At 36.0% G+C, this 27,015-nt stretch overlaps 1 protein-coding gene across 2 annotated transcripts; it reads right to left on the bottom strand.

Annotated features, from left to right (window-relative positions):
- Window positions 1-15,497: 15,497 nt before the first annotated feature.
- On the bottom strand, window positions 15,498-25,129 carry LOC107759073 (uncharacterized). 2 transcript variants are annotated; one of them, XR_012710513.1, is made up of 7 exons: window positions 24,488-25,129; window positions 19,516-19,644; window positions 19,308-19,428; window positions 19,136-19,217; window positions 17,238-17,329; window positions 16,106-16,259; window positions 15,498-16,012 (listed from the first exon to the last, which is right to left on the bottom strand). XR_012710513.1 is itself a non-coding variant. In XM_016576945.2 (6 exons), exons 1-6 carry the CDS (start codon window positions 24,836-24,838, stop codon window positions 15,875-15,877), a joined length of 975 nt encoding a protein of 324 aa, XP_016432431.2. In that variant the 5' UTR covers window positions 24,839-25,112; the 3' UTR covers window positions 15,498-15,874. The 2 variants fall into 2 exon arrangements, 1 of the variants encoding a protein (XP_016432431.2); XM_016576945.2 differs by lacking the exon at window positions 17,238-17,329 and having other exon boundaries at window positions 24,488-25,112.
- Window positions 25,130-27,015: the final 1,886 nt, after the last annotated feature.

Raw genomic sequence — 27,015 nt, 5'->3', positions numbered from 1 at the left:
CCCGTGCTATCACAACTAAGTTGAGCACATTTGCTCAAACAAAACTAAAGATTCTCCCTTTTTACTTAGCTAAATAAGCCTTAGAGCCAAGTTCCAACACATGTAGTTCTCTACCAGGCATGTTTCCAACATAGGAACACCGTATCAATTACCATACGATGTACCAAAACATGATTGCATGCCTTTGCTGAATTAACACCATGCACCGCATAATTCACATAACCATAATGACATCCTCTGATAATAATAGCCGACATTCCACGAATCTGATGCTCACACACACCTCATGACTCATATAAGTCATGTTCCAACTCTTGTAATACTGCCACGACCGAAGAGATGTGTAGAAAATCATCACCAACTGCTGAGTCAATAATTCATTGAGTTCCTTCTCTTGACAAGAACCATTGCCTCATTATGAACCAAATAATTATATTTTCTCTTTAATATACTTCATAAAAATTGATCGCACTGATCCAGGTCCGATAATCTCGTCTCACCCAGTATAATCTACCCAAGCAATAAGCCACCTCAGACACTGCCAAAATCTCATATAATGCCGCAATGTGCCAACAAGTTACAAACTCGAATGTGATACATAAGAAAACGAGCTCTAGAATGGACCACTCAACCCGCGTAACTAATTAGACAACGGAAAAGGTGTAATAAATGATCTGCATCTCAAGAGCCATCCTGTACACGTAACACCATCGCTACGCAGAACCTCAACACACATGAAATTTATCAAGTTGTTTCACAACTCACACGACACAATATGGTATTACATGAAATAGCCAATGACGAAATAACATCCAACGTCCGAATACTCCTCCATAAGGAGCGCTATGTCGAAGTGAACACATCTGGCCTGATATAGAGCCTACATTCATATTTCAGATCCATCCATGGACCTCAAGCCGATTTTGATTGTACCGCACTGGGCCAAAAACCTTTCGAGGATCAACAATAACCTTTCTTCCCATGATATAAAAATAGTTGTCGATTCAGAACAAACTTCCACAGTCCACAACCAAATGAACCGGGCGCCTTTCAGGCATAAATTCTCACATAAACAATAGCACCATAATCCCCATACTTGGTTTCAATCCCTCACTCAATCAAGTGACTACATGTCACACTTATACAATCTTCCCGTGGGATATGCTCTCACGACCTTCCACACCAGATAACAAGTCTGCACATTCATACCACCGGCCGTGCAAATGTTGTAAAGCAAATCAAAAATCCGATCTTCGCTGACGCTAAAGACAGTACCAGCTTACTCTAACCATCTGAATCCTTTCCCCACTCATCCGAGCTCTTGACATTCTTGTCGACACCAAACAGCAACCTTGATCCTCAACTTCCGAATCCCATGCCATTCATTGTACTTGATTATGCCAATGCGCATGAGTACAAGAATTTTATCTAACTTCTGGGCTACTAATATGGTAAATACTTCATCATATAGAAACCTTTTACTTAACTCATTTCAAGAGAACCATTGCAACACGTGACTGAATTCTCATACCTATAGAAATACCAACCTCAAGTAGTGGTCTAAACCATCATAACTCTTCCGGGATCCATCTGCACATAACAGGCCATAATACTAGAAAGCCTCTAAATAAAATCAATTACGGTGGCCGTCAAGCCTCGCACACACCGCCACAATTCACATGTATAACTTAACACGCTGAAGGAACTGATCACTACCACCATCATGCCAATTCAACAATTGCTAACTAGTACACTCATTCTAATACTACCTCTATGAGTCCGAAGTTATTTTCTTCCATTTTCTCCAATGCTACACCGCGGACTGAAGATAACATAGAACATTCCAAGCCCCTTGTTCATAACCCTCTGTAACAAGCTTGTTACTCAACCATACTATGGACTCGAAATCCTTAGGCACCACACTTTACCCTTTGAATCCATTAGGATCGTGGCTGAGAGTCGCCCACTCTGACTTGATCCCAAATATAATCGGTTCCAAGGCTCTGCTAGCACTTGAACACTCTCTCAAAGAAGCACCCGACTAAATCATTTTTATTGCAGATCACCTCTACATGAAGCATAGATCCTGAGTCTTCCCAAAGCCTGGACATAAATTAATAAGGCCAATTATAGTACACATTCTTCAAACCCTTTGCTCAAATCACCACTGATGTTCTCTTTTCTTAGTCGTAATAACCCACCAATACGTCGATAACCATGAACCTCACAAATAGATAACCATGCAATCCAATCGTAGGCGGTGGGCATCTCCCACTTAGCTCGAAGCCACCACTGCATAACTCTGAAACCCACCAATGTTCATCCTTCCTCTCTGACATGACCTCGCGCTATCGATCCGCCAAATTCCTCAAAATTTTCCAACAATGTTGCACCGAGCAAAATTACTACGAAACCAATAAACCATCCTGGGTTCGTGCCCATTCACCAGTTGTACAAGTCCTTTCACTCCTCATGGACATCAACTAAATGTGTGAAAATATCTTCCAATTCAAAGTCATGTCATATCCTTCTTCATATCAAGCAAATCCTTCCTATTGCATCAAATCTCCCGCTGTACAATAGCAAACATTTCGAATTAAGTCCGTAGGTCTAGTCACTGTCCACCACAAATCCCAAATCACTCCATACTTTCCTCAAGGCGTGTAGCTATCCTACCACAAAACTCATATGTTACTCTGCCACTCTCCCACTTTGGTCAGACTCACTCCTTTAAGCAACTACTCGACTCATGTTCTCACACTTGTCCTTCTAGAAATTTAACCACTGCAAAGCACCTCTCACACGCCCTTCCTCATCCTTCGATACCCAGTTGTTGCCTTAAATCAAAATCTATCTCTGTAGCACTTGAACCAATAGATCGTTACTAACTGTAAACCTTTCTGAAGATCATCTTTCCTGAACCATCGACACCAGAAACACTGATTCAAATACTGAATCATCGCACACCGCAATCTCTGATAGCCGCTCCCCGACTCTACTTCTCAACAACCTGCCCCAAAGGTAAATCGAAGAAGACTATAACACTGGCGAACTCCAGACATCCAATCAAGGACGACGACACCACATCGAAGATGAAAGTTCCACAATGCTCGAAAATACCAAGTCTTATTACTCCATCAAACTAAACTTGAACATTTATAGCCCGATTGCCTCTCCTCCGTCGGGAAATAAAATTCTGAATCTCTGTATCTTGCATTGAGTAAACATCCTTCCAAGTCATTCATTGCTTCAACGCATAGACAAACACTCTCCATTACACCAATACTATACGATAGCAATGCACGAATCGTCATAAAAATTAATGTCAAATCTCAAAACCTTAGGTAATACTGATACTGAGCTGAAATGACAGAACGGCTTCCTCAAGGCGGCGACAATACCCTTATCAAATACGCAGGGAGGAACATCCCGCACCACATCTATAGTACCATTACATTTTCTCAATTCCCGATTTATAATAAACGCTTCACGTCGCATAAGATTGAGTAGAAAAGAAACAAAGGCATAAGCCTCAATGGAATCAAACCGCACGATGAGGAATCAAGAAGGAAAGTACTCCTAACAGTCTTGTTGCCTCTCAAGGATAAGTACAGACGTCTCTGTACCAATCCGCAAGACTCTGCTAGACTTGCTCATGACTCGTGATACTTAAGTGAACCTAGTGCTCCGATACCATGTTGTCACGACCCAAAATCCATTAAAGGTCATGATGGCATCGGATACCGCTGTCAAGCAAGCCAACACTAAATAATTAATTTAGTTCTCATTTTAGTATTTTTGTAATCATGATATTTCTTTAATAATAGTAAAAAAAGATGGACTTTACAGATTAAATAATAATGTTTTGACAATTTCAATACCAAATAACCCATAATAATTTCAAAACCCGGTGTCATAAGTGCTTGAGCGTTTGCTAAGGAATAAAATAAAATACAATAACTGTCCAGAATACAATCTGGACAGAAAGAGAAATACCAGTGCTCTAAAGAAGACTCTGCTGGCTGCGGGTCGTCTCGAGAGATGCAGCTCACCAAAGTCTCTGTATCAACCATGCCGATGTGCCTGTTGTGTCACTGGACATGCATGTGCCTGTGTCATAAAAATGCACAGCAAGTGTAGTATGAGTACGAAAACAACGCGTACCCAGTAAGTATCTAGTTAACCTCAAAGAAGTATAGACGAGAGGTTGACTTCGACACTTACTGGTGGTCCAATAATATCAGGTACAATAAAGAAGTGAAAGTTATGAAACAAAGTAAATATATGAAATAAACATGTATAAAATACGTGGTACAATTTCCCTCTTTAAAATTTTACGCAAACTCTCAACTAGCAAGTTCCCTCCATAACCAGAGCGTATATATATATATATAGATATAGTGGATATAATCAAGAGGTTGTCATAATTCAAATCAGGGAAACCCCCTCAGATACACTGGCTTCTAGCCAAAAGTTACGTACGATTCCATGAGGAAGAATATATATAGGAAATGTCGAGGCGTATAGCCCGATCCAACATAAAAATAAATTGTGCACTGCCGAGGGTCGAACAGCACGAACCATAGATGCATCTATTTCCCCACTCGTGAATCATACATGCGACGCGTTCAAATATAAATTTAGGAAATTACCCCACTCGCGACTCATACCTGCAATGCAGTCAAATATAAATTTAACGTTAAAATCATATCTCTTTCTTGATTCTTTTCAAAATAAGGGAAATTCAGCTTGTAGCTTTTTAAGAAAATTACCCCGCTCGCCAAACATATATGCGACGTGGTTACACATAGATTTCTTAAGCTATTATAATATTCCTTCAATTCTTTTCAAAAATACGAAGTTCAAATGAACTTTTTAGGTCTCAAATTCCTCAATTTCAACTCTTTTCAAGACATTTACTAATCAAAATCAATCTCGCTTCTTCTCAAGGAAAACAACAAACATAAATCAATAACAATATCAACAAGGCATGGTGTAAACCCAAAACTACCCGGACATAGGCATAACTAGTAGCTACGTAAGGACTCTCGTCACCTCGTACGTACGTAGCCCCTACAAATAGAGGCACATATTAATTTTGTTCACCTATGGAGTTAATTCCCTCTTACAAGGCTAGAAAAGAGATTTATCTCGCTTCGAAGTTCCATAGCCGGCATCCAAGCCTTTCAAGCAACTCAACGGATGCGCAATGCTCCAAAACTCGCTTTCGCTTTATTAACATTCACAAGCTTTTGATCCTCCTCCGACATCGTAACATTGAGTAAAATGCTCATACGCCACCAACAAATTGATATCTACAATTACAATCCCACTTACAATCAAAATATGACTCAAAAATATTTATCAATATCCATTTATAGCTCATAAGTTAGCTACAAGCCTCCAACTCAAATCGTCTAATAGGTTCACTTACTAGCACATTCAACTTCACTCTTATCATTTAATACACATTTGAATATATCAATGATACTACATTAATTCTCCAACACCGCTAAATTACTATTCATCGTCTTCCTTAACCAACATTTCCAAAACATTCAATTTGGTGATTACTTAGTTGAACACTTCCAACTAAGCTAGAAAATGATTCCATATGTTCATTGCATCCTTTAATTTCATTTCTAAGAACATTATTTATCTTTCCCTCATTTTCTCAAGAACACTAATTCATGCCATGAACTAGGGTTTATGAAATCAATTATCCGACTATAAAAACTTGAAACAAATATTAGAATTACTCTCACTGACTCATAAGAAATGAGCTTGAAGCATTAGTATTACCTTCTTGAAGCTTTTCCTTAAAAATCCAATGGTTGGGAAATTTGGTGTTCTTGAACAACTTGGAAGATTTCTAGGGATTTCAAAGATTGAATGATGTTAATACTAGTGTTAATAGGATGTTATTAACTTAAAATATCCAAAAACAAAATCAACTTGTATTCTTAAGTAGTCCCCAAGGTCGAATCCAACATGAAAGAACCAATCCCTTGCTCAAGAAAACCCCAAAAAATGGTTGCTGCCCGTGACTGGCTTATATAGGCACAGGTGCTTTAGCGAGTTATACCTTGCATTGTCAGGTTGTACCTCGTATTACAAGTTTTTCCCTGTTGGACACCTTTTACTAAAAAGCCCATAACTACTTGTAAAAATATTCAAATGATGAACGGTTTAAAGCATTAGAAACTAGAATCGAAGATCTTTCATTTAATAGGTTGTCCACCATTCAACTCCTTATATATACATATAGGCATGCTCGTCCAAAGTTAGGTTTTGTGTACTCATTTGGGACTTTAGTCTATCATGTAATTTCCAACTTGACTTAGACTTAGGGCTCTCATTAGATCCCACATCACTTATAATATGACTCATACACTTATTATCATATGAACCTGCTGGAATCTTCAAATCTCGATTCCGAGATCGTTTACTTAGAAATCCAACCTTAGTTAACTCTTCTAGCTTAAAGCTCTGAAATGAGAATTTTCTTTCCAAATCAACTCTGAACTTCCCGAAATTTAATTTCGACCACACGTACCGGTCATGATACCTGAAGTGAAGCTGCTCATAGCCTCAAACCACCGAATGATGCGCTAGAGCTCAAAATGACCGGACGGGTCATTACAGTTGCTACTACTACTGTTGTTGCTACTGTTGTTTCTACTACTTCTGATGTTGTTGCTACTGCTCCTGTTGTTGTTGCTACTGCTCGTGCTGTTGTTTCTACTGCTCCTGATGTTGTTGTTGCTGCTCCTGTTGTTGTTGCTATTGCTCCTGCTGCTACTGCTACTACTACTGCTGCTACTACTACTACTACTACTTAATATTATTTATTAAGTGTGCATATAAAGTATGTTGGTGTGCATATGAGATTTTAAGTTCTACTTTTTTATTATTCTCCATTGTGTATATTGGTTTTTGAGTCTTGTGTGATGACCCAAAATCCAACTAGTCATAATGGCACTTAATCTCACCCGCTAGGTAAGCCAAATAACAATAATTCAATTCAAAAGAGATTTAACTGAGAAACTAAAGATAATATATCTGACTCTAATACACTCCCTAAGAACTGGTAGTACAAATCATGAGCTTCTAAGATTTAGAATTTATAAAACTGGTATGAAAATACATAAGATGCACATGTACTTGTCTAGAAAAATTAGTTTCACATTTAACCTTTATGGGTGTCTCATTACCTCCCTATACTTGTCCAAAGTGAATTTAATACCACCCTGTGAAGTGCAATACCACTTTCATGTTGTGAGGTGCTCCACACGCGCATGCAACATCAGTGCCACATCAGTATCATGTTAGAAATATAATAAATTTTATGCTTTTTATTTATTTTTTCTTCTTTCTTTTCATTTACACATTTTTTTCTTCTATACCCACTACAAAACCTCCATTAAAGCTAAAATTTATGGCCTTCAAATTGGTTCCAACTAAAATTCAAAGAAAACCTTTCATTAATTCACGAACCAATCCATCCAAACATAGAATATTAGGCCTAATCTTAAGTTTAGGGTTCGAATTAAAACCCTTGGGTGCTTTTCAACGGAGGACATTAATTAGCTTGAAGAAAAATTGTATTCTAGAAATCAATTTGATACACAATGAAGAAAAAGGGTTGGGGTGTGAAGATCAAAGAAAGAAAAGGAAGAAAAGAAAATTGGTTCTTAAGAGAGGTGGATGTGTAATTGGAGAATAAGGGAGTGAGTGTTTAGATGGAAGGTGGGGGGGCGGTTCCAGAAAGTATGTTCTTGCAAAAAAATAATTTTTTAAAATTTAAGACTAATAAAACGCGCCTTTTTAATTTATATGTTATATTTTTGCCACATCAGCTTTTGGGTAGGTATTAAATTCACTTTGGACAAGTATAGGGAGGTAATGAAACGCCCGTAAAGATTAAGTGTGAAACTAATTTTTTCGGGCAAGTACAGGATGCATCCTATGTTTTTTCCTGAAATAAAATACAGCATGTTTGAAACATACATGAACAAATTAATAATTCTAAAGCTACCAAGAATAAGAGGCAGTTATGACTGGATCACAGGTACATCTTTAATGCCAGCTCCCGCCATACACAGCAACATCAGACTCTGAAATCTGCATGCAAGGTGCAGAAGTGTAGTATGGGTACAACCGACCTCATGTACTCAATAAGTAACAAATCTAACATTAGGTTGAAACTAGTGACGAGCTTGGAAAACAGTCAGAGTCCAACATCAACAGTCAGGAAAACAACTCAGAACAATATAAATAAAATAATACCAGTAATAACTCAAGATGATGCTCCGCTCTTTAAAATTCCAGAAAAAAATAGGCATGTTTTTCAAAGATGACAGTGAAACTCAATTCTTTTAATCAAATCACCAAAATAAGAGTAAATTTGAAAAGTGTGATTTTTCCTAAAAAATTTCTTCCACAATAAGAAATTTCATTATTAAATGGCATGAGAAAAGTACATCTCTATGCCTGCATGTCAATGTGCATGCCAATGCAATGCAACATAGAGATAAAATAATATGCATGCTCTTTGAGTAGAAATTTCACTCATCACGCTCAATCACTCAGTCCTCCCAATCACTCGGTCCTCACAATTACTCATTCCTCACAGTCACTTAATCCTTTCAATCACTCGGTGCTCGGTGCTCGGCGCTCGCACTCGACACTCGCACTCAGTAGGTACCTGCGCTCATTGTGGGTGTGCAGACTCCGGAGGGGAAGATCCAGCCCAAGCGCTACAATAAGCCAATCATGGCATGAATCAATCAAACTTGTTGCGGCGTGCAGCCTGATCCCATAAATAGTCTCACAATAAGGCCCTCAGCCTCATTCAGTCATCAATCTCTCCGGTCTTTCGGGCTCAAAAATGTCATAAAAATCAGCCCAAAAATGATAATATAATGTGTCAATGAATAGACACAGAGACTGGTATGATATGAAATGAATGAATATGACTGGGTATGAAATTACAATTTAAACATATAACTCAATAGTAATACGACCTTTGTGGGTCCCAACAGTACTAGCATATAGCCTAAGCATGATCTCTAACATGAATCATGGCTCAATTGCTCTAACACATGGAGCATATATGGAAATGACAAAATTATTGAGCTACACAACTCCACATAATCGATTGAATCACAATTCCTATGGTGCACGCCCACATGTCTGTCACCTAGCATGTGCGTCACCTCCAAACCAATCACATAACACGTATAATCAAGGGTTCATACCCTCAGCTCCAAGTTTAGAAGTGTTACTTACCTCGAACAAGCTGAATACAATACCGAGCAAGCTAAATAATGTTCCAAAAATTCCATTATGTGCGTATCAACCTCCGAGTGGCTCAAAACTAGCCAAAAGCAACTCAATTACATTAATTAACGCATAAGGAAACAATTCCAAATAATAAAGGTCGAATTTAAAATTACAACTCCGAAGTCAACCAAAAGTCAACATGGGGTCCACATCTTGGGATCCATCAAAAGTTATAAAATCCGAATACTCATTCAACCACGAGTCCGACCATACCAAATTTACCAAATTTCGATCACAGCTAGACCTCCAAATCCTCAATTTAAAGTCTAAAAAATTTCTACCATTTTTAACCTAAAACACCAATTTAATGGTAAAAAAATATATATATTCATGCAATTTAACCAAAATCAAGTTGAGAACACTTATCCCAATCCATATGGTGAAAATCGCTTCAATCTGAGCTCCATAGCTCCAAATATGTTAAAATAGTCGAAACCCCCGAAATTTGATGTTTTAATGCAATGCCAGGGGTCTTTCTTTGCGGTCACGGTCCCCGACATCGTGATCGCGATTCAAAGAAAATTCCAGCTCAATTTTTACCCTCGTGATTGCAAAAATCCCTTCGCGATCGCGTTGAACAAATTCCAACAAGCTTGCCCAACTCTTCTAGACAACCTTTGGTCATAACTTTTTGTATAAAATTCCAAATGATAAATGGTTTAATTTTTTGAAACTAGACACCAAGGGATATAACTTTCATTTTTGGATTATCTCTAAATTTCTTATAGATTGCAAGATATAAGCTTCCAAAGTCAGCTTTGTGCAACAGAAATTTCTTTTATGCGAACGCAAATTTGTCTCCACGAACGCGATTCACACACCCATTTTTCCTATTTTGTTCTTTGTGAATGCGACCCAATGTCCGCGATCGTGATGCACACTGCTGTAGCCAAAATCTAGCAATTAAAAATGGCTTAGAAATGGTCCGAAACCACCCCGAAACTCACCCGAGCCACTCGGGACCCCATTCGATTATACCAACAAGTCTCATAACATAATACGGACTTATTCGAGGCCTCAAATCACACATAACAACATCGGAACGACGAATCGTACCACAATTCAAACTTAGCAAATTTTCGATCTTTCAATTTCCAAAACTCATGCCGAACCGTCTCAATCAACTCGGAATGAACTCAAATTTTGCGTACAAGTCTCAAATGACATAACGAAGCTACTGAAATTTTCGGAACCACAATCCGAACCCGATATCATCAAAGTCAACTCTCGGTCAAACTTATGAACATTCCAAACCTTCAAATTTTCAACTTTCTTCATTTAGTGTTGAAACCTTCTAGAAATAACCAAATAAAATTTCGGGCATACGCCCGAGTCCAAAATCACCATCCGGACTTAACAGAATCAACAAAACTCTGATCTGATGTCGAATAATAGAAAATCAAACTTGGTCAACTCTTCCAACTTAAAGCTTCAAAAATGAAATTCATTCTTCCGAACTAATTCTGAAACACCTGAAAATCAAAACCTACGATTCACACACATCATAATACATCACATGGAGCTACTAAATACTTCAAATAGATGAAAAAAGCGTAAATGCTCAAACGATCGATCGATTTGTTACATGTTGATTGTTATTAACAGAATTTTTTTAAATTGTAATATAAAATCCGTGTAAAGTATAAATTGATAACTTTTAAGAATTCATTATAGAATCTACCTCTATTTTCCATCCATTATTTGTTTGTTACGTACATTGCATGATTTATAAAAAATGTACTCATTTTTTATTCTTAATTTTGTAAATAGGTTTTGGTTGCTGTTGATAAAGTTACTGATATTAGCAAATTATTTATTGTGTTATTTTTCTTATTTTTATTATCTAACATCATTAACTTATATGCTTAGTTACTACTTCTCAATGTTTTTTGTTTCCAAAAAATATTTATTTGTCTATATGTTAAAATAAATTAAAGAAAAAATATTATTATAAAATAGATTAAAATAAAGAAAAAATATTATTATAAAATATATTAATATAAAGAAAAAATATCATTATAAAAGAACAAGAGATAAAAGTTGTAGAGGGTAAAATGGCATTTTAAAAAGTCAATTTTGATATGAGGAATAGAATGAAAAGTATTTAAAATTGGAGGACGGATTTGATTTTTAAAGTAAACTTGGGGATGTAAATGATTTCCACCCTATTAGAATAACACGAACTAAAGTATTTAACCTAACTTACATTTTGCAATCATTAATGATCATTAAGGAAAATAAAACTCAAACAGCAAAAAAGATAGAAGAAAGTTTTCTCCCGTGCCTTCTTTTTCCATTATATTAATGTATTTACTCTGAAATTAAATACCGTAAAGGGTCGTTCGGTATGATGATAAGTAAAAATAATTCTGGAATAAAAAATTAGTACCGTCTTATTCCTTGATTGGATACTAATCTTGGGATAAGTTATCACAAGATTAAAAATAGTATCGGGATAATTTATACCTGTATAATGGTGGAATAATAATCACAAGATAAGTTATTCCAGGATAAAACAGTAAAATTAATAATTCCAAAATTAGTACAACATACCAAACAGTCAATAAGAAATAATACTTACCACGATAACTAATTCCAGCATAATCAATCCGAATATAACAAATCTCAATATAATTAATCCCAACATAACTTGTCTTTAAACCAAAAGAACATATACGGAATAATTAAAGCACAGGAAGTGCAGGGTGCAAAATCTTTTTGCTGGAGTCCATGCGTAATTTTGGCAGCTGGTCATAGACCTCCGTTAGGACAAGGGGCTTTTTAGCAACTTTAATTTACTAACGATAAGGATATGTTTATTCAAAAGTAAGGTTAAATATAAACCATATATTTAACCATTTTCCCTAGATACAATTACTAGCCGTCATTATATTATGAAGCTGAGGATAAATTATGAAGAAAAATTGTATTACCAGCGGCATAAATATTTGAAATGAGCTCATTCAATTATGAATTCGTACATATACGCCAAAAGTAAAGGGAAGAAGACTAATTATATTTATGTTCCAACTCGACTACTTATGCTATGGGAATAACATCTGCCTTCTGCATGTCCATTTGGCTTACTTTGTTTTGAACTATTACCTGCCAACAAATCCATATATAATTTTCTGCCACTTGAAATTATCGCGGCAGTTAATTTTATAAATATCTTTTTCATTTTTTTTCCCTCTTTTTTTAATAGTTTATTTTGTCCGTTTAAAGATCAGAAAATAACAGGGACGTTGTTGACCTACTGAAAAACAATATTTAGCTGGATGTTGGTGTCCCTTTGATAAATTAAGGACGAAATTGTAGATAAACAAGAATAATAAAAAGCAAAAGTTGTTAACTGAATGGTGTGGAGTATTAGCCAGCGATAACATATAGCACTCAACCACTTTCCATTATGTCATGCAAGTCAACTTTCTTCAACGTCCCAAAAGAAATATTGAACCACACTTTACATTTAAAGAATCTTGGTGGATAATTGATTGATTTTGGAAGACCCACAATCTAGTATGTCGGTAGTCAAAACATTCACCAATTAAACATCTTCCGAAATTGATTAATTTTGTGATTTTTGGTTCTATTGTATCCTTGACATTAGAAAAAAGTCTCGTATTTGCCGTTTAACTCTAACGAATCTCTAACACGAGGGAATCATATTCAAAAGTTGAGATGTAAATTTTGTTTTCTTTTTATTCAAAGAATCTAGATACGTGGAGTCCACTCATTTCGCTGGCACATTGTTAATAGTAAAGACAAATATAAGATGATTTACAAAAGAAAAAAATTATAAATGGACTAAACTGACGGAGGGCAAAATTAAACCATTTCAAATGCTAGTACAGAAGCAGTTTGGACCTTTTCCCGTTATTTTTGAGAGTTTTCTTTTGTGCGTATATAATCTGCTCATTCTTTATATTTTTCATGCATTGCTTTACATTACGAAAACGAAACTAATTTTCTGTATATGCTAGACTTTTTTTTTTTTTTTGAGGGGGTTAACGAATATACTAGATTTGTTAGAAAGAATTACAAGAAAATACACATGACTTCACACCATAACAAAAAATGATTCATATTTTTAAGTTTTACCTGATCTAGCCCATATTGTACATATTTTGAAAACACTAGCTCTTGCAAATTCAAAATCTGTGTTCTTACAACCATTGCTCCTAAAAGTTATGGAGTTAAATCTGTGTTCTCACAACCATTGCTTTCACTCTCTCTTTCTTCTCACATCTTTTACATATACTTCAAGGGTCCGTCCGCCATTACTGCTTTTCCCCCTGTATCACCTGGTTGCAATGTAAAAAAACTGAAGAGTAGAAGTCCACCATTGAAGGTCATTCAAAGCTTTGCTTTCGAAAATAGATTTTTTTTGAGTTTGTTAGTTGTTTCGATTGGATGTTGTTCCAATTGATTTTGAAAATATCAAAAGGATTTCAAAATTTAAATTTGAAGTGATTTGGAGTAGATTTGAGCAAAATTTGAGTTAAATTTAAGAAAAGACGCAAGGAAGAAGACGAAGTCAGTTTTTTGTATAATTATATATAATCTTGTACAATAGTGTATATGAGTGTATAAACACATCTTATATACCTTTATACAAGCGTCTGTAGACGAACTTCTTCTACGATTTTCAGTTGCAATGCTTGTTCAACCAGTCCAAATCTCCATTAAATGACTTCAAATTTTATATACAACCTCCTTATACTATTTCTAACAAGTCTAAATAACACCCAATTTCTCACAAAATCAAATTTTGAATTTAAACTCACATATTTAAGCTTGTTAAAAATCTAATTTTCACTACCCAAATGGATTTGTTTGTTGAATTAATATTTGAGTCACAGTTACTGATTCGAAAATTAACTTAAAAGCTTGAGTAATCTTTTTAAAAAATTAAATAGTAATTTTGAGAACTTATTGTAGTTAGATATTGAATCTTAGCCTATTATTTTTGGACTAGTTGATTATAAATTAAAATATGGGCTATATAAAATTAAAAAGTAGGGAACCAAGTCATTGTTACGTGAAATTTCCCCGATCTGTTATGCTTGATAGGAGTCTAACAGGTATGTGAAACTGCACTCCAAGTTACATAGTACTAGCTAGTATTTTCTATATATCCCGTTTTATATGATATTATCATTCTTATTAGTTGTGGAATCAAACATATAGTTCTTACCATTATGATTCTTTTTTTAAATTTTATGATTTGCACGGTTTTTGAAAATAAATTTTTATTTCAAAAAATTAAGAATTAATATCTGGATTCACACCAGTAATTTTAAATAGTTTGATTTTCTCAATCCTCAGAGATAGACTAAGATTATTAATTAACTAATGTATGAGATAGTATTTTTTTACCCTTTTCCACATGAAATACTAACTTTATACTTACGTATGATGAGATATTTAGTTACTACAACAGAGTTACTCCCGAAAGACTCATCTTAGGCATACTCGTAAGACTTCAATGGTAACAAATGACTGCGAACTTAAAGAGATTTCTTTTGATAATCCAAATTACAAAATTATCATGTATTTTTAATTTTGTGGATATAGGGCCATCTATCTGTCAGAAATGTTACTTTGAGCAACAAGCCAGAGAAATCAGCCGCATAGGAGAAACAAAGGCTGATGCGCGTGGCATAATTTTAAACAATGATCCCAACACGTATTGCCAAGCCTGTTTCACTTTTGTGGTATAACTCAAGCTTCAAGAACATGGCTTGCTTAGTTTTTATGACACTGAAAACCAAAGTTTCAAACATAATCATCACCTTGTCGGCCTTTTCCTTTTCAGCATTTTTAAGTGGGATTTTTAATTTCATAAACGACTTTTAAAACACTCTATTCTACTTAGGATTATGTTGAAGGAATGAAGGCTTGCTCGCTTCTAAGCCTATTGAACCAAAACGAACTAAAAGAAGAAAAAAGATTGTGACTCTATCCTCATTTTTCCTCAAGTCAGGATCTCAGATGATACGTTTTCGCAAAATTAGGTTGTTTTCCTTCCATCTTTTAATAAAACAAAAAACATTGAGAAAGAATCTCAAGTTAAAAAGTTCAGGATGGTATTTGAAGAGACATGATATGCGACAAACACCTTTAGACAGATTCTGGGTTTCACTCGGATGTTTAAGAAACGAACATTACCATTCCTGAAGAGAGCGTCCAATGATCAAACCTTTACATTAGAATTTGTGTGAGAGAAGGAATAATTATTGGCGAGGACTGTTTACAACAATTGCAGAAACACTAACATCGTCTAAGATTGGAGGCTATTAACAAGTTACACAATAATCTTAAATTTCCACAATGAGAATGTTGTGCGAACATAGGGAGGAAAACATTCTGATCAGACTTGAGAAACTTGGGACTTCGTCAATGGCTGCTCCTCTACACAAAATTAGCTATACAAAATTGTTCTTCGAGTTAAGGGGTACTGCACTTGCAGAACAAATTACAGGATTGGCGTCTCCAGGAATTAGAAGCAATTTCACTTGCAAGATTTTCATCCTAGTGTTAATGCAGAAGCAGGGATTCCATGCTTTTGAAACCATTCGGGCATATGAAATCTTTCGTAGAGCACAGGCCGCACATCTTTCTGCTGGGAAAGATGCTTGAGAAGTGGAAGGATAACCTCCAAAAGCTGATACAAAATATATAACACTTGTTAAAGTCATGGGAGCATAATAGCAAATTTGAGGAATAGCTTTCATACATGTTTTCTTATGTATTAGACCTGTATATCATGCGGTTGTCCAGCAGCAAATGGAATGCACGGAATTCCATTTAGAGGTTGTAACAAAAAACTGAATGGATTGTTATCAACAATGACAATTCGGCTTAGATCCTTTGATATGCAAGATAAATCCTTCACATGTTCCCGATATTCCCTGAAATGCGAGCAAAGTGTCAAACTCACAATAATAAGCTGAAAAGAGATTTTATACGAAGAGAATTGCTTTGATTTAGTCGAATAGTTGTGTCGCATCAACAATGAGCTGATTTTGCAAGGATACAGAAATCAAAGAGATATGTTGATGCCACAAATTCATGGAACCTTTGACTGAATGTCATAATATTTGATTATGAACCATTAGGTGCGGCAAATTCATTATCTTTTCTGATAGGAATGTGCCGCAAATTCATTATCTAACGCAAGTAAATCAATTTCTCAAGTAATAACAATCTTTCTTTATCTTTGGGAATCGAAAGAACTCAGTTCATCATTTTCCTGAGAGGGAGAAGGCTTAAGAATACAATAACTTTTGAAGGGTAAGCCTGTTATCAGTATCATTTAGGTAGCTTTCTTTTATTCCTGATAGGTAGTATCATGTAGAGAATGTACAGTTCGTAAGGAAATCAGGTCCTTTCATGAAATAATCCAACGGGATTGAATTATTATAGAGCAGATTTTGATACAAATGATGCAGCAATGGAAATTTGGCCATCTAAGCATGTAACAAGCATTGAGCACCAAAATATCTCAGAACAGAGACATGATTTGTATCCCAACATACTAAAGGTGTCTTTGCAAACCAACGCCCATCACACAATTCCTGGTCTCGAGATTTAGTACACTCACAAGCTAGTCAAGAGTCCCTTCGGGAACATACGATAAAAAACAAGCTAGTCAAGAGCCAGCACTAAGGTTAGATTATATTGATTTTCACCAGTTTTTGGCACAGAAAGTTCAGTGGATCTGATAATAAACATTGAATCAGACAATGGTCCAACATAAGAGATGAGCTATAAGGCTCGAGAAACTTTTGGAAAGAGACATTGACATAGATCTACCATATTTTTCAACACATTAAGGATTTAATTTGCAAAATTATCAAACACAGCCCAAACACCTAATATGTGACAACCTGAGCTGGAAAGAATGATCCTCAAGGTACTATATGACAGATAGATGCATAGAGTTACTGCTAGATATAGATTCATAGTGTGCATGCAGGACCTGCAATGAATGGACACCTACACAATCAGGCTTGCTTATCATAAAGTTATAATCTAATAGCAATTATAGTAGTATCTGCTGAGTTTCCAGAAAGAGATTGAGCTAAGAAATATAGTCATTCAGAGCTATATTTTAGTCAGAGGATGAATCATGAAATGTTACGTGAACGTGAAGGGCTCTGAATAGGGTTAGAAAGCCAAAGTGAATCACTGTGACTTACAAGTCAATCAGACAACGACAAGAGACTTCGCCTTCTATTGCTTCAAAATGTTTAGTTCAGATATATTTTTTTATGAAAAATGTTTAGTTCAGATATTAGCTAGTTAACAGTTACATAACTGATCCTCCAACTCTCCGAACACTTTGGTACTGCAGAAAATAAAACCTTCAAGCCCGGGCCATCAAGGTAAATTCACTTTTTTATAAGGGCCATCAGTGTAAATTCATAAAGTCAGATAGACAAGTCAATTTCAAACATTTTCCTTCACTATAATGTCGATTATATGGTGATTACGTATTATCAATTTTTCTCATTGTGGAATACATCGTGACTTTTTTATTCTACCCAGATTTTAATTCGTCTGCTACGCAGCGATGGCGTGACCATATTTAGATAGTGAGATAAATGTGGCATCAAGGCAAAGATTAGTTAGGAGGAACCAACTCTGAAAAGTTCACACTCACCAGCTATTTCCAATCTACGGAAGGTCAATGGCTTCAAATGCAGTTTATGGCATCTGATGAGCGCACGCGCACACACACACATATCAAGGCCAGTGGTCAAATATGCACTAAGAGAGGACTCTGCACTTCTCTCTTCAAGAATAATCACATGAACTGTCAGAACATGTGGCCTTGACACTAATTAGCACCCCTATGTTCATTAGATAAATCTTCACTTCAGAGGCTAATATGCTATAAGGTGACACCAGATATTCGGCCCAGAAAGCGAATTAACTTGATATGTTTACTCAATTCTCCTGTGGAAGACAAATTGTGGGAATCGAGGTTGAGATGGTTCGGGCATGTGAAGAGGAGAGGCACCGATGCCTCAGTCAGTAGGTGTGAGAGGTTGACCATGGTGGGTCAGCGGAGGGGTAGAGGGAGGCCTAAGAAGTACTAGGGAGAGGTGATTAGGCAGGAGAAGTACTACTTCAGCTTACCGAGGACATGACTTCGGTAGGAAAGTCTGGAGGTCGAGAATTAAGGTTGTGGGTTGACAGGTAGTTGAGTGTCCCTTTATCTTACCAATAGTATTAGCACTAATCTTGTATTTTCCTATTTCTAGTTCCTTGTTTTTACACAGTGTGTCACTAGTACCAGTAGTTGACACTAGTCTCGTATTCCTTGGTCTTGGTTATTACATGTTTTGCTATTTGCTTCCGCTGCCTTTTACCTTGTTGTTGCTATTATTTGGTTATTGCTTCCTTCTACTATTCTTGAGCCGAGGGTCCATCGGAAACAACCTCTCCACCTTCATAAGGGGTAGGTAAGGTATGAGAACATTACCCTCCCTAGACCCCACTTGTGGGATTCCACTGGATTGGTTGTTGTTGTTTACTCAGTTCTCCATCTGGTAGTGAGTTTGCCCCAAAAAAGGCGCGTTAACTTGAGAAGATTACTTAGTTCTCCCTCTTGTATTGTAAGATTTTTCTGCTTTGAGTGCTTTCTATTTTACCTTTTATTTTTAGCACATGTAGCAGTCCAGCACATCATAACATAAACACTGAAATAGTTTAACCTCACATTTGGAATTAGCCACTAAACAGGAAAAAGAAAAAACATAAGAATAGAAGCAATACTGACGTGCTAGTTGTTGAAGGCCGATAAAATCTCATGCTAAATCGATTCCCGAGATCAATTTTGTCAACAAGGGGCCTTGCATAGCCTGCACACAGATAGCAATGAGAATTAACCATGTATATATGATGAACTAGTAAGGAAGATGACAAAATAAATCACAAATTAACGCGCAAACCTTCAAGCCCAGCAGTAAACAAGACAAGATCGGCAAATTCACTGAGTTCTTTTAAAAAGTCGTGCAATCCAGGACGTTCAAAAACTGTGACATAGTTGATCTTAGGTTTGCTGTCGCATTCCTAAAACCAACAGGAATATATTGAGATAACTATTTCAAGAAACTTGCGTGATAATCACTTAATTATAGACAGAAGAGGGAATATGACCTTGTCTGAAGATGTGAACTCAAGCTCAAACCACTTCAATCCAGCCTCTGCGGCCTGGGTGCGTACAATATTGGGCAAACTTGATGTCTCATATGCACAAACTAAAGTCTCATCCAAATCAAGAACCACCTGAAAGCAATAGTTAAGAACTTGAGGAAAATTCTAAAAAGAAGATTTTGGCAAACAGAAAAAGATTGGGCCAATTGGCAGGATGCACTAATTACAACAAAATTCCATAAATAATTTTACTATCTGCTTATATGAAACCCTGCCACTAGGGATGGCAATGGGGCGGGTGCGGAGTGGGTGCAGGGCGGGGCAGGTTTACTCTTATGCGGGTTGCGGGTTCAATGCGGGGCAACTTTGAATTTTATCTTTTTTGAAACAAAGCAATCATTTCAACTACAATTTCACATTCTTCTTCACTAGCACGAATACTATTTTGATTTATAACTAACCAATTTGCATAATTCTCACCAAAACGATATTACATAAGTCAAGATATCGTATTAGTAATAAGAAATGATAGTAACTCACTGAATTTGGAGGATCGGCGAAATACTCTCTCAGTTTTATGTTTATGTGATTTTATTAAGCTCTCCATTTTATAAAACTAGTTACTCGGCGCAGTAAATGTGTGCTTGAGTCTATTATTTGGCCAATCTGTGCTTGATTTGTACAGTAAATGAACAAGCTATTTGTTAATTAATGAAAGCAAAACGGTGGCTACTTTGGAAAAGACGTGTCTCTTTTATATTTAGTTTTTTAATTAAATAAAATATTTAGATTCATTCAAAGGACATTTAAGTAATTTGACTTTTAACTTAGGGGTTTCCCACTTTTATAATAATATAATAATATAATATAGATAGATAATAAAATGTCAAACTAGTTTGTTTTAGAAAAAAATTAAGTGGGGCGGGGCGCGGCGGGTTTTTTTTTTTTTATATAAGGTAAGATTTTATTAAAAGGTACCAAGATGGTACAAAATTACAAACATCAAAACTAATACAACAAAGCAACTACATTCCTCCTAGCTCCTCTAGAAAATTCATATATTGTTCCATATTTTCCATTACATGTCTTTTACACCAGAAATACAAGTTTAATAAGCATCTGTTTTTAATCCTGGATACATGCTGCATTTCCCCTTCAAAGCAAATCCTGTTTCTTTCCAACCAAAATAACTATGCGGGGCGGGTTGAAATTTTTGTGGGTTTTGCCAAACCCGCCCCGCCCCGCACCCCGCCCGTTTGTCATCCCTACCTGCCAGGATTACTAATAAACCATCTTCAAGTCCCCCAACCTCTCTTAATAGTCAGCTTTCTGATACATTTGACCACAACAATCTTACAAATTCCAGAACGTCTTTGAGCAGTGGCGGATCTAGAATTTTTAGATTGTGGATGCTTAACTATTCTTAATTTGAAAATTACTACTTAGACTGGGTTCTTAGTTAATATATTTATATAAATTACTAATTTTTCTATGTAAGTAGTAGTGTTGTTTTCAAAAGCAATGGGTGCTTAAGCACCCATATGACATAATGTGGATCCGCCATTGTCTTTGATCTTTTAACTTTCAACTGAAGGACATCAATTCTTTAAACCAAGAGGCTGTATTCACATACAAATATAGAAGCAAAATGCAAGACTGAAAGCACCAAAAAGCATGCAGAATCTTTCACCCTCCGCGATTGCCATTTGAAATGAATCCACCTCAAATTTAATAAGACCCAGCCAGCAGAGCAGAGGATAACAAGACAGCAAATATGTGAACAGCGTATTAACTCTTCAGGGCAGTGACAGGGTTAACAGAGGTCCTAACCAAGGCATGCCTAGCAAATATAGGAAGAGCTGCCTTCACTTTATCAAACAAAAGAAAGTACAGGAAGAGCTATAATACACACAAAAGAAATGCCAATCGATAACTACGCCTCAATCACGAACTAGTTGGAGTTGGTTATATGGATCATCTACAATAGTAAACACAAGAGAAATGTCACACCATAAATATTCTGATGATATAGCAAGTCATGGAGTTGACATCAGTCACTTTATTTTTCCTTTTTGGATAAGTGACAATGACATCAGTCAAGATTTAAACATCTTAGAAGTTGACATCAGGATATAGAGAGGTATTGTTTGGCTCCAATAATCTCCTATACTTTAGATGTCTTCCTTCAATTGTCCGGGAGTTTCTCTTGGTTTAGAACTCCTCTTGTGCACTTAGGCAACATTAATAGGGAATAGAAGACAAATAGTCCCCTTAAGACATGCTATTATACTACCTATCCGCACCAGAGCCTGCATCATAACCCAACAACAGCAATTGTAATAACTAAAACCTATCTAACTCTCTTGAAACCATTCCCAAATTTCAGATCGTCCTATCTATCTCATTCCCAAGCTACAGTTGCACTAACAGTATAAACCTCGCCCAGCATGCCATCTTCCCAATAAACTAAAGAAAAAGTATTACAGCAAAGAAAACAAGAATAAAGAGAAGAAATCAAAGAAACTATACATATTTTAAATAATTAAAATAAAAACAAAAAAAAAAGAGAAAATCAAATAAACTATACATATTTTAAATAATTAAAATAAAAACAAAAGAAAGAACATGAAAACAGCCAGCAAATAACAAGAAGTAGCATATGCTTTCTTGTAAAACAATGCAATTCCCCTTTCATTTCACATTTATACTCAGACATATTAACATTTCTTAGATATTTTATTTATCACCTTTTCATCAACCTCATCTTTCACACTCCTCCTGTCCTCTCATCCATCACAAGTTCCCTCTATAGCTCCCTTCCTACCATCATCTTTGATAAGTGACTTCCTTCCCATTACTTATATATACAGAGTTGTGAAAAGCGGTCGCTTCCTCGCTTAAAGCGAGAAAACTTCAAGATCATCTCCAGGTATGTGATTTCCTCCTCCTCCTCCCTCCTACCCCCCTCCCCCTCCTCCCCCCCTTTCACTGTTTCAGCATCCAAATAGCAGCGAAATGCTTGACGAATTTTTTTCCCTTCCGTTCTTCTTTCTCATTCTTCTCCTCTTCTTCTTCTTCATTTTCTTGAACTGTTTTTTCGTTTGAAATGCTCTGCCCATTTTTTATTGGAACAATATACTGCCCTTCCTCTTATTTTTATATCCTTTATTCTTAGTTCTTATTGCCCTTCCCTTCAGTATTTATTTTAATATATTTTTTTTAAATTCCGCTTCACTTCTCGCTTTAAGCGAAAAGGTGGTTGTCGTTTTTCCTCGCTTCACGCTCTTCATAATACTCTTCATAATACTGCTTATATATATATATATAAAAAAAAAAAAAAGAACTACCTTCCCGTATCAAGTTGTAGTTTCCATTAAATACCTCCATCTAAATACATAGGAATTTAATTGTTCATTATATGCATATTTAAACATAAGCCAGTTTGGCATGTCACATTCTATTCACAGTCTATGTCTATATTTAAGCACACTACTGAACTACCTAAGTCATTGTAGTTAAGCATGCTTCCACATCATACAGCTCCTCCGGCAATGGAGGTTGATTCCCCATCCATGAGGCCTCTCCAACATACACACGTACATACATACATTAAAGTATTGGAAATAACAGATCCTGCACTACCAGAGCCTGCAGCAAAGCCCAATCACAGCACTGACAGACTACATAATAAAAACCTAGCTAACCGTCTTCATAAGTTCTTATCATTCGTCATATTTATCTGGTTTGCATGGTATAGTTGCACTTACAGCATAAACCTTTCTGAGCATGCCAATTTCCAATAGACAAAAGAAAGAAAAATTAGAAAAATAGGAATAAAAGAAGAAACCAAAAGAAACAAAACCAGAACTACCAGCAATATGGAAAATCAGACCACTCCTGTTTCTAGTAAACCAGAAAACTTTCGCCTGTCCTTTCACACAAGTATTCTGATATGTTGATACTTCTTATACACATCGCATTTTCCCCGTATTTCATCAATTTCATCTTTCATATTCTTCCTGTCGTATTCATTCATCACCACTGCCAACTTGAACTTCTTTCCCCATTGAGTTGTAATTTTCATTATATACCTCCATTTAACTACCTTGAAATCTGGTTGCATGTCATATGCACATCCAGACTAAAGCAGTGATGTATGGATCTTCTCTTCCCAGCTTGTTTCCGTTTAATCACACTACTGAACCACCTTAACCATTGTAGCTAAGCTTGCTTCGGAGTCATATGGCTCCTCTAGCTGGAGATGGATTATCACATCCCAATATGGCTTAGACATAATACATGGAAGTAATGGTAATAGTTTGAAGAAGAATTAGAGATTCCCCTTAATACCCAGAAAAAGAAAAGAAGTTCTAGTACACACCTCCTAGGAAATAATTGGAGAAAAGCGCCCATGCAATTCGGGAATTAAAACTTAACAGTTTACGTTCATACATTGCTCTTTCACAATGAATAATTAAGAAACTTCCCTTTTTGTTTCTCCATCTACTGTTTCCTTTTTGGTACTTAGGTTTATGGCAACACTAGTTAAGCGAGAAAAAGCTACAACAGGATGACCTATGGAGAAACTCCTAACTAAAGAAGTAACAAATAATAGTCATTCATCCCAGCACCGATTAGCTTGGTATGCAACCTGAAAAAAAGTTTGCAGCTCTAGAAGAACAGTGCAAGAATATTTGGCTACAAGACGAGTCCTAAAATTCCTTAAGGCTACAACATGATTAACTCATGTGTTGAAAACTAACTCAGTTTTAAGAAGGCATCAAACACTTCATCTGAATTAGAGTAAGTAGCTAAACATAAAGCTAAGGAAGCATAACAAATAATGAACAACATAAACGAAATCTACGAACCAAAATATTACATATGATTGTACTCAAAATTAAGCTTCAACTCCTAAAACCTAAGCTCGAGATGAATATTCAATAAGCTTTAACTATTTCTACAAAAAGCTTACCGTGAGTCTCCGTAGATGTTGGTCGCCGTTACCATCAGGAACTCTTCCGGCGTCGATTTGCAAGGTGGAAACAGCAACAGACGGTTGCTGCGGCGGCGGAGGCGCCTCCTCGGGCAGCTGAGAGTCCGGCAGCTCAACAACAGGAAGTGGCTTGAACTGCGGCGTGGAAGAGAGGAAAGAGCTACTATTACGTAAGCCGACATACGAAAGTACCTGACTCAGAGACGGTGTTCCTCTTACGATCTGAACGAAGATCTGAATAAAGAAAGCCAACCAGCTCAGCAGCGACCTCCAAGCTGGTAGACTCCTCGGCGCGTAAACGTCCGCGGCGGCTTGAGCCAGCTCCGCCATATATATCTTCACCGGTAGATGCGCAGAATGCTAACGTGCACAGTGGGAGGCGTTTCACCAGTTTCTTACAATTCTATCTGTTTTGCGAATATTTATATATGAAAATTGTTTGAATAAAAAATTCAGGAAATTGGAGTGCGGGCGGAGGTGTGGTCAAGGTGACGCCTCGACGAAGAAGTCATAGTCATTGAAATCTAGATAGATAGAAAAAATGAGACGATAAAAAGAGGGGGATTTTCACGCGCCGGTGGGAGGGCTTGGGCGTTGGCGCTACTTAGTGAAGTGGGAATTCTAATTAATTAAGTTATGCTTTTCTTCTGCGTAGCAATTAATTTTTGTTTATTAAATCAACGCAGCAAAGCATAAATGCCGCTGTATATATTTGTCCAGCGGATTCCTTTTAGCAAACCATCATTTTATATTCTTAGCTCACCATAAGTACAAGGTAATTTACTAATTTATATTTTTCACAAGAAGAATTTTCAGAGCAGGCACGCTTACTAACTCACTCTTTTCTTGTGTTCTAATTTCTAAATAATAATTAATGAGAAATCTTTAATATATGTGGAGATAAACAGGTATATACAGTACATATTTAATTGGTCGCTTCGAAATGACTTTTTAATATGACATACGTTTAGCGAGGTTCGTCGGCCGGCGCGGTACGGTACTTAAATATTTTGGTTTGATATTTTTGATATTCAGTTTCTTAAAATGTTTTACGAATACCGTACCTAAATATATTCGATATGATTTGGCTTCTGTTTCGATTTATTCGATACGGTAACTTCGATTTGTTCGATTTCAATATTAACTAGTACATAAAGTCATAGATTGTAATAGTCGTAATTAAAGTACTCACGAATATAAAAATAAAAACGTTCTAAACTCACATGACTATTGACAAAAAAAAATTGTCCAAAACCAGCAAGTATCAACCCAGGGGCGGGTGTATAGCTTAATTCACGGGGCACGTGAACCCATAGTCTCCCCGTCAAAGTAGGTATTTTATGTACATATTTTTTAAATTGATCTAATATCATCTGTTGGCACCCATGCTCCAAAGAAGTTAAATGATGCACTTGGTTGAATGTTAAGTTATTTACCTAGAGGAGTAGGGATCAATTTCTATTTAATACTTTCTTTTTTCTCTTTTCTTTAATGGTGCACCCATGTTATAAAAATCCTAGATCCATCTTTGTATCAACTCATAGAGAGAAAAAAGATACATAAAGGAATAAATTTAATTAGAAAATATCTTGTTACTTGCTTAGAGCTAATTGCTGAAGTTAGGGAATACAACAAGGACTAATCCAACATATGCAATTCAATACACGAGAAGAAACACCTAAAACCGTAAAAGTATTATGTTAAGATGCTTGGTATCCTAGACAATAAGAGTCAAAATTTCGAGCCTACGTTGTTCCTCCATTTTCCTAAAGAAGTACATGAGCTTTATTGCGAGCCTCAACATGCATATCACGGAAAAGTATTATGTAACTTAGTATATTATAATTAATAATATGTGTATTGTGTAACTTATTATATATTTCGGTACGGTAACGGTATTTCGGTATTATTTTTGTAACTACCTAATACCAAATTTTTTTTAAAACTTATATCAAATGCCAAAAAAATTTATTTCGGTATGGTAATTCTGTATTTACTAGATTATGCACAACTATAACTACGTTAGAATGAAGAATGCCTTCAAAAATAAAATTAAAAAGGAATCAAATAAGGGATAGTCTATATTGTTATTGTTGCTCCGTATTTTGAATTGATATAATAGCCATTTGGAGAACCTTTTTAACTCTTTTATTTATACAGTGGAGTTTTAGTCCGGTGATTTTTACTCTTCACAATTGAAAAGGTTTTTCACAATAATTTGGTATCTCCAGCGTTGATTTATTTTTATCTTGCTATATTTATTATTGGTTGTTATAGTTGCTGCCGATAATTATTTGTGTAGTATATATTGTCTTCTTTCAGCTCAAATAGATCAGAGAAGTTTAGACTCGAGTATTTTTGTGCTACTATCTTGTCGTGTATTTGTTAGTATATTATTTTTCCAACATAGTAGTATTAGAGTTTGTGGTTGTATTGATTGGTGATATTTTTATTTGAACGATGGAGGTAAAAATGAGCAAAATGATATGTTTAAATGGCAGTAATTA

The sequence above is a fragment of the Nicotiana tabacum genome, chromosome 6 (assembly GCF_000715075.1).
Source record: "Nicotiana tabacum cultivar K326 chromosome 6, ASM71507v2, whole genome shotgun sequence".
In the NCBI taxonomy this organism is placed as follows: domain Eukaryota; kingdom Viridiplantae; phylum Streptophyta; class Magnoliopsida; order Solanales; family Solanaceae; genus Nicotiana; species Nicotiana tabacum.
The sequence above is the reverse complement of the archived record's forward strand: the minus strand, read 5'-3'. Positions and strand labels throughout refer to the sequence as shown.

What these genes read in the sequence shown, in the direction of transcription:
- LOC107759073 (XM_016576945.2), bottom strand. Translation starts at nt 24,838, where the DNA reads ATGGCGGAGCTGGCTCAAGCCGCCGCGGACGTTTACGCGCCGAGGAGT. An exon ending in AACATCTACGGAGACTCACG is followed by an intron (nt 19,645 to 24,487) that starts GTAAGCTTTTTG and finishes TATTGCTTTCAG; the next exon opens with GTGGTTCTTGATTTGGATGA. An exon ending in CGGCCTTCAACAACTAGCAC is followed by an intron (nt 16,260 to 19,135) that starts GTCAGTATTGCT and finishes CTCGCATTTCAG; the next exon opens with GGAATATCGGGAACATGTGA.